Below are 20,449 nucleotides of genomic sequence, written 5' to 3' on the forward strand. Positions count from 1 at the left end.
TCTCCTGATTCATGAATATCAACATTAGCTAATAGGAGGATGGCCTTTAGTTGCTTCAGTGTTTACTTTGGCTTCTTTTGTAACCTTGTAATTTATTGTATACTCTGCATTCGAAGTGATGTTTGTTGGCCAGTTACTCTTGGGAAGAGAAATAGTAGTTTTGAATGTCCTCCATTAGTCTGTCTGTTGGTGGAGTCTAAATTCTTTAAAAGACTGGTTTCCAGCCTGATGAACACCAACTCTTCTTCTGAGGTCCTCAGAAATCTACTTTGTTGGTGCTATAATACACTTTCACAAACATGTTGTGAAGATCAGACTTTCATAGATGTTCTGTAACTAAAATGGGTTGCCGCTTGCACCTGATATCTGAATCTAATTTCACCTTCAAATTATTGGCATGTTCTTGCCACTCAGATGTGTGGTCTTGATTCATTTTCTGGTATAAACAAATTATTTTTGTATGTAATTGGGTTCTTTTATCTACTGTTAGGGTTTGTGCAAAACTCGTGCAATGTAGTTATAGGCCAAATTTTTTGAGATCCATAAACTCTGCAGGGTTCACAGACTTTCAAGCAACACCACTGTTCCACCAAAATCATTGTAGCCTCAATCAAAAATTGAAGTACAGGTTTGTTAGGTCTTATCATTGCAACATTTACATCTCTTCATAGAATATTGTGAGCTGGACCCGCTCTCCTATTGTTTGATATGCTTATTTCTTTGTCACATTGTATTGTCTGTTTATGCCCCCTCTGATTTGTAAAGTGCTATGGAATATGTTGGCACTATATAAATTTATTATTATTATTCCACAATGGTGTCACTGATATGGACTAGAGATGAGAGAGTATTGTTCGGATCAGCCAATCCGACCAGCACGCACGCATTGAAATGAATGTAAGCACCTGGTACTTCCGCTTTGACGCCGGCCGACCGCTTAACCCCCCGCGTGCCGGCTACGTCCATTCATTTCAATGCGTGCGTGCTGTTCGGATCGGCTGATCCGAACAGTACTCGCTCATCTCTAATATGGACGAATAAACCTTCACTTGTTCTTCATTGACTTTGCACTGGAGGCTACAGCAACTTATTATATATATGGGTAGGTTGCAGTTACTGGCACTCACTACATGTCTTCATAGACTGCTACTCATTACTTTATCTGTAGATGGATGTATCAAAGGTTAAGTGGACCCAAGATACCTTAACTTAATTTTTAACACATTACTTACCACTGAATTGACATTTGGTGTGCCATGTTAAGGTTTGCCTGTATCTGTACATTATGTATGTATGTATAATGATGCGATCCTAGTAGTAGCCATAAATGAGGATTGAAAGCCCTCTGTGATTAGTCATTCGGCCCTTTCATTAGATAGATTTCAGAATTATAAGGTAAGGAATAGAGAATAGATGAGTATTAATAATACTTCATTATAGCCAATTATCTTCCTATGAGATATAGACTCCGCTCTCCGAGGCTTTAATCAACCTTTTGTCTAGATTATCTGGGATCTTCCACAATTATCTTTCAGTTCTGATTTGCAGTAAAAAAAAAAAAATTCTCTCTTCATCAAATGATGTTCTGTGTTAACCCTTTATGATGCATCTTCTATTTCCTTGTAGTGTAAAACCCTATCAGGTGTCTGTGACCACATCATCTCCCTCTCCTCCGATCCCTTGGTTTCACAGTCTGCCCATCTTGAAGTCATACAGCTTTCCAACATCAAGCCAAGCGAAGGGCTGGTAAGAAAAACACTGTTACTTAGAGGTGAATAATCAGCCCTAACATTACGTGGCATGCCGTAGCTCATTTCAAGCAAGCACATTTTCAGGACATCATTGCCTGCAGTGGAGTGCCATAATAACTTAGCACTAGATTTCTTGATATATTGTATGCTTGTTCCTCCAGGACTGCAGAATATTTCAGACACGGCTTAAGCGACAAATGTAATTGCCAGAGTATGTTGGAAAGGAGGCATCGCCATATGCGTATAGGGGAGTCGCAAATGAAAAGTATATATAATAAACTATTATGTGGTGGAAATCCCTTGGTACTAATCTATGTGCAGAGAATATTGTAATAAAACACAGACAATTAGATGAACTTACGTAACATATTTGGTCTGATTTATCAAGAGATTTCAACCTCTTAATAAATCACACGAACTCCTGTGCGCCAGAATGAAAGTCTATGCCAGTCTGGTACCAACCATAGATTTGCTGTTTCACGCATGCCATCAAACTAGCGTGTTATAAAATATGTGACTGTCTCCGACCAACGCTCCACCCCCCGTTCTGTCCACATTTGGGGGAGATTCGGGGGCGGATTCTGGCACCGAGAGTGACGCCATAGACCACCATTTTATGGAGGCAGATATTGAGGCGAAATCCGCTGTCAAAATCCGCCTCTTTGCCTCCGTGTGAACTAGCCCTAACCGCAGCGGGGAGGAAAGACTTCCAATAGCACTCCTTCTCACACTTGGGGTAAAGCAGTCGGTCATTGACAGTACTGCCTAGTGTCATGGTCTCATACATGGGATGGGAGTTGTTCTCCAGCATGGGGCTCACCACAGACAGTATCCTTCTGTCACCCACCACCTGTACTGGGTCCAGGGGGCTCCCCAGGACAGAGCAGGTCCTTCTAATCAGCTTGTTGATTGATATATTATATTGATTGATTATTGATATATTAGGGCATATATATTAGTCAGATACAGAATGAAATTATTCTGCAGCACTAGACGGGCTGTCTGCCTTTTCATTTGAAGGATTATGATGGAGATGCATGCTGTGTATGTGCTGTAGCAGTGACGTGCTGCTCACCAATCCACATGACCTCTGCAGTCTATCATTGGCCTCAGCAGTAGATCGCCAGTAATAGGCTGTTGGGGCTAGTGATCATTTGCAGCACTCACATCAGAGAATGGCAGGGCTTGAACTACAAAGGATTTGTCGGCTTACCTATCGGTTATTTATTATAACCAACAGAAAACCACTCCAGCACCATTAAGGTATACGCTCCTAGTTTCAGATACAATTGTCTCCAATCCAGACACTTTTCCATTAAATAAAAAAAAACAAAACCTGGTACTGTCTTCAGAAACTGGAGCATTACAATTGGAATTTGCACATCAATGCTATACATTCTGCCAATCAACGCTGGTTCTTCTCTTACCTTTAGAAGTCTTCTCTGTGCAGCGTCCCTGCGGCGTCTTCCGGCTGGAACTCACTCTGCCTAGGCATCCGGCCTGACTCGCATGCGCAGTCAGCTCTGCTCAGGCGTTGGGCCTCATGCCTAGGCAGAGTGATTTCCAGCCGGAAGACGCCATGGGGGTGCTGCACCGGGAGAAAACTTCAAGGAGAATCCAGCCCGACCGTCACTCGTGGACTTGGTAATTATAATTTTATCGAATTTTGCATACCCCTGAAATGAGCATTTCCCCCCCATAGACTATAATGGGGTTCGAAATCCAGTCGAACAGTGTGCGGCTGTTCGAATCGGATTTCGAACCTCGGACATTTTAGTGTTCGCTCATCTCTACAGGTGACCCTATCCTGCTCATCTGTAGGGTTGGTTGATATGCTGGTTTCTGGCGACAGACTCCCTTTAAGTCTCGTTCAATTGTATATCTGCAATGCAGACTTCCTCTTTTCAGTCTCTCTGTATCCTCCTGGTGCACAATGTTCACTGAGCCTATCCGTAATATTTCATACAGTCTTCCGTATTGCAAAACTGTAGATGAATCAGGTCTTGCTGATCTTGGTATACAAAATGTTAAGATACTTTATGAAGTTTTTTTTTTTGTTTTGTTTTTTTTGCCATAACCCTAGTCTGCAGTATTTGTCTTACAATATGTCCAAGTATAAAGATGTAGGAGATATGATAAAATAACAGCCTGCTAGTGGTAGTGCTAGGGCACATGTTCCTGTTCCTCTACAGATATGCAGTTAGTCAATTTTATATTAATACTGCGGTGTTGAGTCGTGTGGTGTATGAGCTTGCAGTATTATTTCACGCATAATAAAAGGATTACTTACCATTTGATTTGGTTTCAAGTTCCCTGTAAGGTTCTCGGCCGCCTTTGATAAGTGCCTGGGGATAATACTTTATTAGCTTTTATAACCTATTTTACCTATGGTTAGTATAATACATGAGAGCGGCGATAACAGTGTGAGGTGCCATTTTGACCCCCTTTTTAATGTGATATCTTATTCACTGGTGCAATACATTACCAGCTCAGGACAAACCTCGTCTTGAGAGAGTTTGGAGATTACTTAGAGCATGATAATAATTTCCCCTTTGAACAGCCACCAGCATTCTTATTGTAATTATATGCAGCACCATTCCAATCCTATTTATTCTCCACGACATAATCCCAATGTGAATGAGGCTCTGATGTGCTGCACTTCACAACTGTTAGACTTCAATTGAGCTCATCATTTGCTGCAGCTGCCTCCGAAAATAATAGATAATAGCAAAGGCTGCTTTCAACTAAATGTACGAGTTGTTATGTAACACGTATTGGTGCTCATATGTGCCGTTACATATGTACATCATTATACATTATATCATATACAGCTAATAGTTTTACTGTGTACATGAGGATATTCTGAGCTTTCTTGTTCTTTTGTTCTTGCATCAACAGGAGAAATGGGAAAATTGTGATTTTTTTTTTTTTTCGTTTCAAAGCAAAAGAAAAAAAAAACAAGAAAACAGAAAAAATATAGATTTTATTGAGCAAAGATGGTGAGATTTGAATACATTTGCTATTCTCGAACAGCCACTTGGTTAAAAGGAGCGTGTGATCTTGACAGCCGTTTTTCATATGGTTTATAGGATTGAATCCATTCTTCTAGCTAGAGTAAAGAGAGGCTAACCAAAGGCTGTACGGTCCACTATTTTAAATGGCCCCATGCAGTATTACATTTACCCTGTAGAGGTAATAGAAAGGACTGAACAATGGAACTTTTCCCTGTTAAGGGCGGGTTCACACCTGCGCCCGGTCTCCGCTTTCGGGTTTCTGTCTTCTTCCACGAGAAACTGGACAGGGGACGGAAACCCGGCAGTCCGTTTTCAAACCCATTCACTTGAATGGGTTTGCAAAGTGTGTGCCTGTGAGCCTCTTCTGCCTCTCTGCAGCGAAACCGTTTTTTTTAACTGGACACAAAGTTGGACATGAAGGACTTTGCGCCTGGTTAAAAAAAAGTTTTCCCCGTGGAGAGGCAGAAGACGCTCACAGGCGGACACTTTGCAAACCCATTCAAGTGAATGGGTTTGAAAACTGACTGTCGGGTTTTCGTCCGCTGTCCAGTTTCTCAGGACAGAAGACTGAAACCTGACGTATTGCCTAAAGCGGACACGGGCGCAGGTGTGAACCCTCCCTCAGTCTGTTGTTCAACAAAAGCCTTGATGGCATCTAAGACACATTAAAGGAGTTGTTGTTTGTGTTTAGACCATTCATTTAATCATTCCATGTTGGAATCTTATGGATGCACCGACAGGGCCCTTACACAATTTTATGAAATAAAACTCTTTTCATACTGGAATCAACTAATTAAAACAGACCTTACTAATTCATGGCTACTGATGGCATTTGTTAAGCATATTAAGCATATCCTCTTAGTAAGATACAAAAGCTTGGTTTGCCTCTACGTGTATGATTTTGGGTGACAAAAAATGGCCACTATTGTTTTTCTATATGTAAAACCTGTAATGCTGGAGCGCAGGAAGTGGTGTTGGGGTGGGTGGGGCGGAAAGCCAGACTTGAGGATGGGGTCCTATATTTTTGCATCTCGGCCAGGTAGAATATATGCAGTAGTGACCATGGCGGCACTAATACCAGAATATGATGGAGCAGCAGAGAAGAGAGGTTGTGCTGCTCTACCATCTTCTGGACGCTCGCACAGAAATCCTGTCAGGCCGGAACAGAAACCAACTCCATCTCACCAGCAACAGGGAACTTGTCCAGGACTGGTTTTAGCTAGAATAGTGGCTGCCCTTATTTATTGTCATAGCCATACCTAGCTCTTACATCATACAGAACGTAGGTAAACCTCAGGAGAGGTAACTGGAAAAAAATGTTCAGTTTTTATCTTGAGGCCTATTCTTTTAAAACCCCTTTACATATATAAATGAATAGGATAATGTTGAGAAAAATGGCAATGTGAATAGAGCCATAGAATTTTTTTTTTCATGGGTGAATAGCCTGATATGTACTACCCTTCCTTATAGATCCCAATAATAAAAAATATTACTGTACCATTAAAAATGAGCAAACCACATTTGTTTCGACAAATATTTCTGAGGTTTAGCTGTCTATTTAATTTCTGGCTGAATTAGTAGCCATACATTGTCATAACATCAGTGTGTACCATGTGACCCATATTGCTGAGACCCAGTCATAGGCCTCCATGTTTGACATCACCCAGAGGCCGGAAGAGGATGCGAGGCCCACCGCACGCCACAAGGGTGTCCAGTGGAGGTTAGGCAAGGTGAGTATACCTGTGTATTATATTGCTGCACCTATTCTAGGTCTCCATTTATTATACTCTGGGGTAAGAAGAGATTTCAAAGTGTAACAGTGTTTCATGGGTGATTAAAAAGCCAAGTCAATCCGGTTCGATCCAATCCAGTTAGCTCATCCCTCCTTGTACCATGGAATAAGAGTATAAGTATTTGAGTGAAGAGGAGCCATTTGCTAGATCTTCTGTCCAACACTAATATAGAAGGCTCCCAGGTTGTCAATTCTTCCTCTCCCACATTACTGTTAGTAGTCAAACATGGGTGGTCCTACTCTTCATGGTGTCCATTCTCAAATGGTGGGATTTTCCTTCTTGTGTTACTTGGAACTAGTAGTAAAACTACTTCCTTTACTTATTCACCTACTGATACTGCAAAAAACCACAGAAGGTGTCAGTTTTGAAATAGTTCACTATTCTATATAACATTGTCTTCCTCTAAGAGGAAGGTAGACGACAAGCCTTCCGTAAGAATATTCATCACCTTACTAATCCCTTCTTGAAACTTTAACCTGATGGGCCAGTGTTGTGGGATATGTTCATACTGGAAACTGTTTCTTCATATCAGTATATGTTTTGTTCTAGGGAATGTACATTAAATCCACGTACGATGGTCTTCATGTGATAACTGGAACAACAGAAAATGTAAGTATTATAGGGATGTCTTTACATTCACATAATTAATGTATTCATGTGTAATGTATTAATATTTTTTTAGACAGTAGGGTTATGAGGTTGTGTATTTTACATGGATGATACACTTCAGGAATGCATAGATCACTTTCTCAGATACAGTGCTATAGATCACTGCACTAAAGACATCCATCCACATTATAGAGGTCACCATCTATCTTTCCTGACACCTCTATACCCATATTTGCTTGACTAGACCAAGCAGTGTATGTATACTGAATAGGTTAGGTAAGAAAGCAGCTACTAGAGATGTTTGGCGGTAGATTATATTCTGGAAATCTATGTGTCAAATCTTTTTTCTCCCCACCATTTCTTATCAGAGGAGAGTTGAGAAGACTCTGCTCTCAATGGTTGGTTGAATCTGTGGCCTCAGGTGTAATGTCGATGCACTGCTTTAAGCTTTGTTCACATCTACATTGTAATTTCTGTTTAGAACAGCAGTTCTCAACCTGTGGGTCGCGACCCCGGCGGGGGTCGAACGACCATAACACAGGGGTCGCCTAAAGCATACCTCCCAACCGTCCCAGTCAGTGGGAGGTATGTCCCGGTTTCAACTGATCGGCGGCCGGAGGACACCAATGAGTTGAACACACAGGCGATTAAAGCAGGAGCTGTCACAGCCAGCTCCTGCTTTAACGCTGTGCTGCGGCTTCTGTATGTGTAGCCGCGATGTGATGACGTCACATCGTGGCTACAACTATCTGAGTGAGCGAACCTGAGCGGGCGGCGGGGGAGCGTTGGAAGGTGAGTATAAGTGTTTTTTTTTGTTTTAAACATTAAGGTGGAACATAATGAAGGGGCAGATGAAGGGGGGGGACGGCATGACACTGGGGGCAGAGATGGAGGGACATGAAGCTCTGGGCAGAGATGGGGGAACATGAAACTGGGGAACAGATGGGGACATGAAACTGGGGGAAGAGATGGGGGGACATGAAACTGTGGGCAGATGAAGGGGGAGGTACGGCATGACACTGGAGGCAGAGATGGGGGGACATGAAACTGGGGCAGAGATGGGGGACATGAAACTGGGGCAGAGATGGGGGACATGAAACTGGGGGCAGAGATGGAGGGGGACATGAAACTGGGGGCAGATGAAGGGGTTATATGAAACTGGGGGAGAGATGGCGAGGGGACATATAATGTACGGGTGACTGTAGGAGGATTATACTGTGTGGGAGCACATGAAAAATGAATGAGAATGGGTGGAGTCAACATAAAAGTGGGCAGAGCTAAATTCGCCACAGCGCGCCGCATATTTTGTTCCTCTTTCTAATCTTCAAAAGTCGGGAGGTATGCCTAAAGCCATCAGAAAATACATATTTCTGATGGCTTTAGCCACTGAGAAGCCGCGCTACTGTCTGCAGCAGCGCTATTCAGCTGGAACGCATGCCGTTATGGATGTGTTCCAAACTGAATGGGGTCACCGCAACATGAGGAACTGTATTGCGGGGTCACGGCATTAGAAAGGTTGAGAACCACTGGTTTAGAACCAAAACCACAACACTGTGATGGATCAGTCACTCAGCCTGGGTCTCTGACAGACCCCATTGACCTTCAATGGGGTCTACTGGATTCTGCTGTGTTGTCTGTTTTAGTGGGAAAATAACACAGTTTATGACATAGGCTTCAAAACAGTGGGAGAATTTAGAAGACTAGGTATGCCAGTTTGACACACAGCCAAAGTGTGACCAAATATGCACCACCTGCTCATTCTAGAAAAATGGGTAGTGCATGGCGGAAATTAAGACTGGCCAAGGTGGAGATTTCTAGGGTCAACAGACTGGCTTGTGTAATGCAAAAAGGTAGGTATATCCAGCAACCAAGGAAAGTCCAGTAGTAAAATAAAACTTAACTTTTATTGATATAGTACAGTCCATAAAAAAACATTTATGAGATACTGTGTGTGGATAAAAAAATGTTGTCTACAAAAACATACCCAGATGGAAAAACGAATTCACATATGCATGGCTAACCGCTGACGCGTTTCGAGTACTTCAACTCTTACTCTTACTCTTAGGCTTGTGTAATACCAGAAACCTATGCAAGCCCCTAGTGTAGACTTCAATTTTAGCTCATGAGACCGCCCAACATGAGCCAAAATTATTAATAGGTCAGAGCCTCTTAATTCAGAATTATCTCATACCAGCGGAGGAACGAATTAAACCCGTCGGAGGAAACGCCAGTCTTATTAATTCCCCCCCCCCCACTCTGTGTTTATAAGTGGTGTTTATGGATACTCCATGCTCTATGCTTTAACAGTATGTCTTCAATAGATAAAACCATGAATACATGGCAGGTTTGCTTTAAGAAATTGTACAAATTGCCACTGAATACACTGTAGTCCTTACTTAAATATTCTGCTTGTTTAACAGTCCCCTGCCGACAGATGCAAGAAAATCCACGCTGGTGATGAAGTGATCCAGGTCAACCATCAGACAGTGGTATGTATACTGCATCTTACATATCAGTTGTGGATAGCTGAGCATGTACCACAAGCAAAAACTGTGCTGCACATTTGTCCAGCAACAATGTCATCATCCTGAAAAGTTGAGCTTGATCTGATTTACTGATATTAAGACGATGAATATTATAGGAGTACTTGCCGCATTGCATATAGGGAAAATAATATGCAAATAAGTCCTCCTTGGTGAAAAGGGGAAATTTTTAGATCACTGTCTGGCCTACATGTTATATAGACAGTGTCTGGTTATGTATTGCTGCACACTCAACAATTGGCTTCCAAGGATGGCGTTACTGCAAGAGCGACTAAATATAATGGTATGGCGATGCAAGTGTGATATTAAGTGTTAAATCGGAGAATATTTGAGATTATATACGTTCTTATATATAAAGCTACAGCCTGTATTTATTCCAGTTTGCAGGTAACTAGTTGATAGTGCTGTGGTCTACAACATATCTCTTGTTCTGTGGGATTCTGGGTTAGTTACATATATTGTATGGTAATAATTACGTACCTGTGTAGAAGAATACGTTTTCTACAGGACTCCATTCATCCATCGGAGAACATTTTCTCCCATTGTTTCTTTCCTTTTATAAACCGGAAGCCCTTTCAAGCTGATGGCTCAAGGATGATTAAAATGAGAGAGCAGCTTCTTATGAGGATCTCTAGAAAATGCACTTCTCATATATTAATAGATAAAGAGTGATACAGTCATAGAGCCAATGCCCCTCCCGCTCTCTCTGCATTGCGGAACTCCAAAAATATATTTTGCACAAAAATTCAGTTGCGAAAAATTTTGCAACTTTTTCCATGTCTTGTATACCAGCCTTATTGTATACATGCCAGGATAAATCAGCCCCTTCATTTTGCAACATTTAACAGCGTAAATGATATATAATTGTAAGAGCCTCCTTGTGTGTATGGCACATTCTTCGCAGAGACTATACTAGATATGGCTGGGGATCATGATTGTAGTTTCAGTTCTTTTGTTCTGTGTTTTTTGTTTCTTATTCTGCAGTTCTCTGGATTTTGCTTGGCTACTAAAATTAAAACGACTACGTTATATCTGATCAATATCTAATTGTCAGGGGCAAACATCTGGCCCCTGTACTGACCAGCTGATCAGGATTGCTGCTGGCCACGTCACTATACAATGTACGGAGCAGAAGCAGATGGCTCTATACATTAGTTCATGGATGTATGAACTACTAGAGGGCTTAAGGTGCAGTAAACTTACTTGGCCACTATAAATGCAGACAGGCAGTGGTTCAGGCACCATACACTGTATAATACAAGGCCCAATAGCAGTTGTGAACAGCTGGTTGGTGCAGGAACCAGGACTCAGCCCCCATCAATGAGATATTGAAGGTCTATCATAAGGATAAGCCATCAAAAAAAGCCTGGAAAAGCCCTTTAAATGTTCTCAGATTTCTAAATGTTCTTTTTATGAATGTGTTTAAATTCAGTACTTCCGTCATATTCAGTATCTCGTATTATACACAGAACAATTCAGGGCTGATGAGCCTTTTTTGTTAGTGGTGTCTGCCAGCTTGATTTGACTATAAGACCATGAACGCAGTCTAATGTTGTACCTAATGTGTAAAAATGTCCATATTTTAGTAAATCACAAGTTAGAGCAGAAGCCAATATTTGGAATATTTAGAGATATTTTTGTTACAGCAGCCATATATTGCATCGATAATCTATATATCAGACTGCTGGTGATATACTTGGCACTGTACTTGGCTATCCCTGGCTGAGCTTGTCAAGGACAGCATATAATAGTAAGAGCTGCCATGAATAAACTGAGCTATGTTTTGCTTCATATTTCTCCTGTATTTAAGAGATTTCATAGTTCTTTATAAGTTGTGGGTTTAAAGAGAACTTTCTGCAGGCAGCTCCCTTTCTGGGCCACTATTTTACTCTCCCATCTTGTCCAGGACCATCTCTGCAAATGGGTGGGTAATTCTGATAATTCGCAAAAACTGTGGACATGTATAGAAATGCATGGAACTGCAATTTGTGTCGGCCACTATTTTACTTGCCTATCCCCACTTTTGTCCACAATCGTCTCTGCAAATTAGTGGATAGTTCTGGTAAGAGGGACCCCAAAATGACAAAAAGCCCAGACTGTAAAAATTTTAAAAGTTATTTTATTGCTTTAATTGCTTGCAAGAAACCTGGTAACATCTCTGCTTTAGGCCTCATTCACACGACCATAGGATTTACAATCCACAATCACGAATCCTACATAATTCCTTACACTGGTCTGTGGCAAAAATTTGAAGAAATATACATGCTTCATAATGTGCGGACCTCTTCTACCACTCGGATACATGACCGCAGAAATAGCGGATGGGCCCTTATAAATGTATGGGACTGCACTATTATTCGCAATGGCTAATAAAATTAGGGTTGTGTGTATGGGGAATTAATAATATTCATGCACCAGAATTGATGCACAAGTGCGTATTATCCCCGTACTCTGACATCACTGTGTGCATTTTCTGTACTGTAAAACAAATATGTGTGATATCATGTGTATAAAGGGAACCAAAATAATTGCACACTTTTTTTTTCCAGGGATCCAATCTGCCCCTATGACAGGCTCCCTTTAAATTCCAGTACCGTATATACTTGAGTATAAGCCGACCCGAATATAAGCCGAGACCCCTAATCTTACCACAAAAAACTGTGAAAACTTATTGACTTGAGTATAAGCCGAGGGGGGGGGGGGGGATGCAGCAGCTACTGGAAAATTTCAAAAATTAAAATGGTCGGAGTTTTTGGGTGCAGCAGTTGCTGGGGAAGGGGAGGGGGTGTTTTGGTTGTCTGTCTGCCCCTTCCCTGAGCTTGAGGACTGAGTTTTTTTTTCCCCCACTTGGAATTCAGTCTGGCTGAATATAGGGTATCTGCAGTGCTCCTATTAACCCCTTCCCGACGGAACAGGAGCACTGCAGATCCCCTATATTCAGTAGACTGGGCTCTTTCAGACACAGGGATACTTAATGTGTTTCACAGTCATTTTCTAGTTTTTTATGTATTCTAGGGAAAGGCATGATTTAGAACTGTTATTTACTTTATTTTTTTATTATTTTTTTTAAACTTTCTTTTTTTTTCACTATTTTATGGGAGAATCTATACATTACTATTGCGGCTGGTCATAGACCCCCCTTCCCCCCCAAAAAAAAAAAAAAAAAAAAAATATATATATACAGTCCTATGAAAAAGTTTGGGCACCCCTATTAATCTTAATCATTTTTAGTTCTAAATATTTTGGTGTTTGCAACAGCCATTTCAGTTTGATATATCTAATAACTGATGGACACAGTAATATTTCAGGATTGAAATGAGGTTTATTGTACTAACAGAAAATGTGCAATATGTATTAAACCAAAATTTGACCGGTGCAAAAGTATGGGCACCTTAACAGAAAAGTGACATTAATATTTAGTAGATCCTCCTTTTGCAAAGATAACAGCCTCTAGTCGCTTCCTGTAGCTTTTAATCAGTTCCTGGATCCTGGATGAAGGTATTTTGGACCATTTCTTTCTACAAAACAATTCAAGTTCAGTTAAGTTAGATGGTTGCCGAACATGGACAGCCGGCTCTCAAATGATCTGAAAACAAAGATTGTTCAACATAGTTGTTCAGGGGAAGGATACAAAACCTTGTCTCAGAGATTTAACCTGTCAGTTTCCACTGTGAGGAACATAGTAAGGAAATGGAAGACCACAGGGACAGTTCTTGTTAAGCCCAGAAGTGGCAGGCCAAGAAAAATATCAGAAAGGCAGAGAAGAAGAATGGTGAGAACAGTCAAGGACAATCCACAGACCACCTCCAAAGAGCTGCAGCATCATCTTGCTGCAGATGGTGTCACTGTGCATCAGTCAGCAATACAGCGCACTTTGCACAAGGAGAAGCTGTATGGGAGAGTGATGAGAAAGAAGCCGTTTCTGCACGTACGCCACAAATAGAGTTGCCTGAGGTATGCAAAAGCACATTTGGAGAAGCCAACTTCATTTTGGAAACAAAGATTGAGTTGTTTGGTTATAAAAAAAAGGCGTTATGCATGGCGTCCAAAAAGAAACAGCATTCCAAGAAAAACACTTGCTACCCACTGTAAAATTTGGTGGAGGTTCCATCATGCTTTGGGGCTGTGTAGCCAATGCCGGCACCGGGAATCTTGTTAAAGTTGAGAGTCGCATGGATTCCACTCAGTATCAGCAGATTCTTGAGAATAATGTTCAAGAATCAGTGACGAAGTTGAAGTTACGCCGGGGATGGATATTTCAGCAAGACAATGATCCAAAACACTGCTCCAAATCAACTCAGGCATTCATGCAGAGGAACAATTACAATGTTCTGGAATGGCCATCCCAGTCCCCAGACCTGAATATCATTGAACATCTGTGGGATGATTTGAAGCGGGCTGTCCATGCTCGGTGACCATCTAACTTAACTGAACTTGAATTGTTTGTCCAAAATACCTTCATCCAGGATCCAGGAACTGATTAAAAGCTACAGGAAGCGACTAGAGGCTGTTATCTTTGCAAAAGGAGGATCTACTAAATATTAATGTCACTTTTCTGTTAAGGTGCCCATACTTTTGCACCGGTCAAATTTTGGTTTAATACATATTGCACATTTTCTGTTAGTACAATAAACCTCATTTCAATCCTGAAATATTACTGTGTCCATCAGTTATTAGATATATCAAACTGAAATGGCTGCTGCAAACACCAAAATATTTAGAACTAAAAATGATTAAGATTAATAGGGGTGCCCAAACTTTTTCATAGGACTGTATATGTATATATATATATATATATATATATATATATATATATATAATTTTTTTTTTTTTTTTTTTTTTTTTTTTTTTTGCTTCACTCGAGTATAAGCCGAGGGGGGCTTTTTCAGCACAAAAACTGTGTTGAATATTACCGTATATACTCAAGTATAAGCCACATTTTTCAACAACTCATCTGTGTGTTTCGGGTCACATGGGAAATACATATAACCATACCATTTGCTAGACCTAAATTCTTGCATACCCTAATCTGTGTAGTCAGTTGCTTTTTTTGGTCTATAGGATCTGTATAGATACTTACTTGGCACATGGTATTTTATTCCATCTTTAAACAAAATGATTCCCAAGAAAATAGGAGGTGTGCCGGATGAAATCACTGTCTCCTCTCTAGCGTGAACGGATTACACAAAAGGCTGCAAAGCTTTATTTATTTGGCTGTGCGCTTTGTAGCTGGCTCGCTGTATTTAACAGAACAATAATACGGAACACAGGAAATCCCAGTTGACTTTAATTATCGCCTTTATTCCGGTCAAATATAATATTAGGTCTCCACTGTCAGCGGCGTCATTCATGGAGTAATGGTCAGAGGCTAACGTAATAAAATAATACCTGTAATTTACCAGCGACAGCTGAACAACTTGCTGATGGCTTGTTTTGGCTGATGTCACACTATGGAATAGGCTTTAGCTATTGCTAATGCAGTATAAACACAACATGGAATGTTACCACAATACTTGTAAATGGCCTGGTAAAATGCAAGAATGGTCCCCATATTCATAAGAACATTATAGTCTATAGTTCATGGGGAAAAAAAGAGACAGACTCATCCAACTTGATGGAAGAGGTATCTAAATCAAGTTGAGTCCCAAAAGCAGGGGTGTAACCATGGTGCGCTATAATAAAAGATGTAATGGAGACCCACTCTACCATGACAACCATAAAGAAGATTGAAAAGTGTACTTTGATTTCCTTTACACTCAAGGAAAACACGCATATTGGTTTTACAGTACAGATAATGCACACAGTGATGTCACAGTACAGGGATAATACACAAGTTGCGGTTCTATACATTTCTATACATGTCCACAGTCTTTTGTGATTTACTAGAAGTATCCACCCATTTGCAGAAATGGTCCTGGGCAAGACAAGGTGAGTAAAAATACTTCATCAACTACTTTCCTTTCCGCATGACTCGTGCGGAGACCGAGCGGAAAACACATGGACCCCATTATAGGCTAGTTGGGTTGGGTTGTCCTCCATTGCCCAGACAACCGTAACAGCATTGATATCTTTGTAACTGGGAAAGTTTCATATAAAATAACCATGGCAGACTCTGCACAGTAAGACCAGTCTATTATTAAATAAAACTCAAAATGTTGGAGGCCATGGCTAGTTTTCTTTAAAGAATTTCTAGAATATATCCACACAATGTTGTAGCGCTTATAGATTTTCTTTCATACTGTATTTTTCTAGGTAAAGTTCTTGATAAAGTACATTAGTTAATAACCGTCCATTGTAAGTGACATGTAACAAGTTAAGTGTCTGCCTTTACCTATCCCATCAGGAGCTAAATTCTGTGTAGCCTTTGTAATGTATTACTTATTATGGATTGCATGTTCTTTGCAGATAAGTGCACCCTTTATGTGGCCAATGTTACACTTACGTACAAGTCAAATTACAGTTCCGAATTTGCTAAAACTTACATATGACAGAGTAAGAGCCCTGTACTATAATTTATGAGACTTTCTAAAAGCTTTTATGTTGTCATTTATATTATATATAGGATATTAAGTCCATTTAACATGTTTCCTCCAAATACAAATTGACACTTTGGGAAGAGTTGGTTTATTGGTTGGTTTATTGGGTATAACATACATTAGATAGATAGATAGATAGATAGATAGATAGATAGATAGATCAGAAGACCATGTCGATGAAATAACATTAGAAAAAACTTAAGATATATTTACGGAAAACTTTTTAGACCCCATATAAGTTCCAACTACAAGATGGTCACCTCTTTTTTATGTTAGTGCTTGATACAAATCGACTTCTTCATCTTCAATCCAAGCCCCTCTGCTTTCTTGTACTGGCAAACACTAATACTATACGTTGGGTAAAGTTTCCGAATCTGAGCAGTGAGGTTTCTTGTAACTGGAGATCAAGCAAATCCACCTAATCTATGTCAGTACAGCTTTTACACTTGACATTTCTGTTCTGTCTCATGTATTACTTGGTAACAGTGTAGTTTTTTTTTTTTACGTCTTTGATGTATTCAAGAGCCATTTTTACAGCCTAAGCATGTAGAAGAGAAGAGAATATTGCACTGCCTTTACTATCAGCCATACTGTTGCCAGCCCCTACCTGTATTCCAGTTATTAGGATGGGGCTGGACTATAATTAGTGCTGTGTAATAACCAACATAACCGTCTTGGAGTGCAAAATGCATCATATATTTTAGTTATCCCATTTTATCCCCATCCTTTTATTACGGGGACATAGGCTACAGCTTACTTCAATCTATCCATACAGAAAACACGCATGTTTGATGGAGTTGAGCATACATGTGAAAGCCAGCTGCCAGCCAGCAACTATGTAATGTGCAGGGCCCACTTTATTCTATGAAGATAAATAATCCTAATAATAATTGTGTTTTCTTGTTATTTGCACTGACTCATGTACGAGCTTAACTCCGTGTAGTATTTGTACAGGGTGATGATCTGGCTTTTGTATCATGAGACTCTTTTAATCAGGTTTCTAGCATGGTCTGCATATACCCTGAGCTGTGAGCATTTGCTGAAATAAAACAAATAATGCGCATCAGCACATTGGTCTCATTTAGTTCATTTTCCCCCAGGGTGGGAGCATGTACAGTTCTGTAGATAACCTGCCATTTTATTTTGTGCTCACTTGGGCTTTCATGCAGAAACCCTGTCACTATCAAAATCTGAAGCACAGCGTTGTGATCTACTCCGATGTCATTGCCACCCCCATTGAAAAGAAATCTTGCTTTGCTCAATGTGGGACTGGAAATGTCTTTAGTGTACAGATAAAAATTATAGTAACTTGCAATTGTTGTGAGATGATATTTTCTTAGGTTTTAGGTCATGTCTTTCTAGAGATTACCATAATATACTAATTCTAATACCATATAGTAACTGAAAGGTATTTAGTCAACCGATCCGGACATCCCGTCATCTTGTGAACACTTGAATGGCTGATGCATTGTACAACATCTCCTCTGCATTGATTACTGAAGGAAAAATACATAGACTACCACAGTGCCTAGAGTAAAGGGCTTGTCTGCGATGAGACCCCTTAGGGCAGAGGACGGCAACCTTCTAAGGGGTGCCAATATTTTTACAAAATCAAAGACTAGGTAGTCAGTGTGCCATGCAATAATTGTAAGGATGTCGATCTAATACATGAAAGTCATAAAATATAAACAGTATCAGTAAACAATTCAAGAGTTAGGCCTGGTTCCACATCTGCACATGGGTTTCCATTCAGGGAGTTCGCTTGGGGACCCCCAAAAGGAAACTTAATCCATATAAAAAAGCAGTTACCTTAGGAAACCCGTGGACCCCATAGACTATATTGGGGTCTGTGTGGATTCCGCTCGCTTGCAGCGCTTTTCTCTCCGCATTTTTTAAATGGAATGACCCAAACGCATATGTGAACCGAGCTTAATACTAAAGTTATTTTGATCGTTCTCCTATGATAGGATCAGCTTTATGAACGGAGGGCTCAGACATTTATACACCCCCATCTTTTTGTTGACTAAATTCATACAAACCTTTCCATGGCTCATGTCCAGACAAAATGTCACACCTCATACTTCTCCACTTCGTACATCCTTTACTGTATCATCTGAGAGAGCCCTGTGCCAGGTAGATATTGCTGAAGTGCTGTATTCAGCTCAGGTGTTGGAGGTTGCTGACCCTTGCCATAGGGTATGTTCACATGGCTGACTTCCGCCTTCCCGAAGCGTCTTTCCTTCTCTAACCATGCCCAGATATATGGGGCTTATCAGTAGAATGGTTTGTACTATAGACTCTGTGGCTGAATTATCCTCTGTGTCCGCAGCAAGATTGAGCAGGATGTATATTTTTTTTTTCCTGCTTCAATTCCTGGCTGCCATTGAAAATGGGAGGTGAAAATTAGGGAGAAATTTGGTGACAATTTTTAGATGGAATTTGTCTCAACATCAGATTGAAATTCCGCTATGTGAAGGGGCCCTTAACCATCCAAAAAGTAAAGGATAGCATTTGTTTTGTGCGTGTTGACTTTGGGAACAATAATGTACAGGTTTATCCAAAATGTAAATCAAAATCCACATCATCCAGGAGAGGTGGGAAGGGCAATGAGAACTCATTTGAGTATTTCTTACTTTATCATCCTTTACATTTGGAAAATTAGTCCTGAGTATCATAAATGAACTACTAACAATAGAAAGTTAATACAAAGAAGTTTTTCAAAAAATCCCAGCAAATCTTTCTTCGCTTTTTCCTTGTTTTCATTCCGTCTTGTCTTATATCAAAATCGTGGTTTAAGGATAAGGCCCCACATTGCGGAAATGCAGCTTTTTCTTTGCTGCAGATTTTGTGGCAGTTTTTTGAGCCAAAGCCAGAAGTGGATTGAGCAGAAGGAAGAAGTATAAGAGCTTCCTATATTTTTTCCATTCCTTTAATGCCATTCTTGGCTTTGGTTCCAAAAAATGCAGCAAAATCTGCAACAAAGAAAGCTGTGTTTCCACAACGTGGGGCCTTAGCCTAAGGCTAAGGCCCCACGTTGCGGAAACACAGGTTTTTTTTTTGTTTCAGATTTTGTTGTGGCTTTTATTGAACCAAAGCCAGGAGTGGATTGAGCATAAGGGAGAAGTATAAACTTTTTATATATTTCCCATTCCTTTTGTAGCCATTCTTGGCTTTGGCTCAAAAAACTGCTACAAAATCTGCAACAAAAAAAAGCTGCGTTTCCGCAATGTGGGGCCTTAGCCTAAAATAGGAATTTGGGACTCTAAGAAAGAGCCAAACTCATCCCTGCTGTGTCGTTTCTGTAACACTATGAAAGCAGTATAGCACAGCAAGTTATTCTGTTGCCAGAAGTCAGTAGTTACATATACAATGTAGCGTATGGCACTTATGGAAGCAGCATAGCACTGTTGAATTCCACAGACAGAACAACTCTTTAATATACACTCATGTTTTTCTGTTGGCGCAGTCTGAAAGCATAACTTTACGGCCCATGTTACTATATAATCCATCTTGGGAACAAATCCAATTAATGAATGTAATGTTCATCAGTCATACTTATTACTGCTTAATATCTGCTTGGCAAGGCTATGGCAGTTCTGGATTATATAGTGCTATGTTTTGTGCGCGTGTTCCTTTTCTAACCTTTTGCATACAGTATATGTCACTAGAGAAACGAATGCGATGGCAGAAAGCTTTAGTAAACTTCAGATTATAAATGAAATGTAAATGCTTTTGCTACTTTGTTGACTTTATTGCTAATCTAAATTAACCTAAATGCACTCCGGTTTGTGTGGCTGTCTTTGCCAGACATAATTCCTCCCAATTAAAAAGATTATACAAGGCTTGCTGGATGGTTTTGAGATAGAGTACCCGCTAAATGAGGTAATTTTATATTATCCCCATGCATAATTCATTATTCACCTACCTATAGTCTCTGGGGAAATAACACACATATTCTGGAAGATAAGGAATTTTTTTTTTTTTTTTTTTTTTAATGCCAAGTCTATTTTACGATTACAGGCCTAGCAAGATTAGCTTCTAGAGAATTGTGTGCAGCCCCTTCATGTCTTAACTCGGTTCGGTGGATTTGCATATCTCTATGCCAGTAATAAGACAATGGTTATTTTTTACACCAATATTCTACAGCAAGTACAGCGGCTGGGTGTATGTGCATTATGTACCCTTATTGGGAAATATATGTCC

At 40.2% G+C, this 20,449-nt stretch overlaps 1 protein-coding gene across 5 annotated transcripts in view; it reads left to right on the plus strand.

Moving 5' to 3' along the window:
• The window catches only part of CNKSR2 (connector enhancer of kinase suppressor of Ras 2), a 269,014-nt gene that overhangs the window by 80,163 nt on the left and 168,402 nt on the right, over positions 1-20,449 (plus strand). For all 5 annotated transcript variants that reach the window (XM_075263811.1, XM_075263813.1, XM_075263812.1 and 2 more), the window contains 3 exons: positions 1,627-1,746; positions 7,108-7,167; positions 9,588-9,656. In XM_075263811.1, coding sequence (XP_075119912.1) covers positions 1,627-1,746; positions 7,108-7,167; positions 9,588-9,656 — 249 coding nt within the window. The remainder of the gene's footprint in view (positions 1-1,626; positions 1,747-7,107; positions 7,168-9,587; positions 9,657-20,449) is intronic.

This window comes from Leptodactylus fuscus, chromosome 2, assembly GCF_031893055.1.
Source record: "Leptodactylus fuscus isolate aLepFus1 chromosome 2, aLepFus1.hap2, whole genome shotgun sequence".
In the NCBI taxonomy this organism is placed as follows: Eukaryota; Metazoa; Chordata; class Amphibia; order Anura; family Leptodactylidae; genus Leptodactylus; species Leptodactylus fuscus.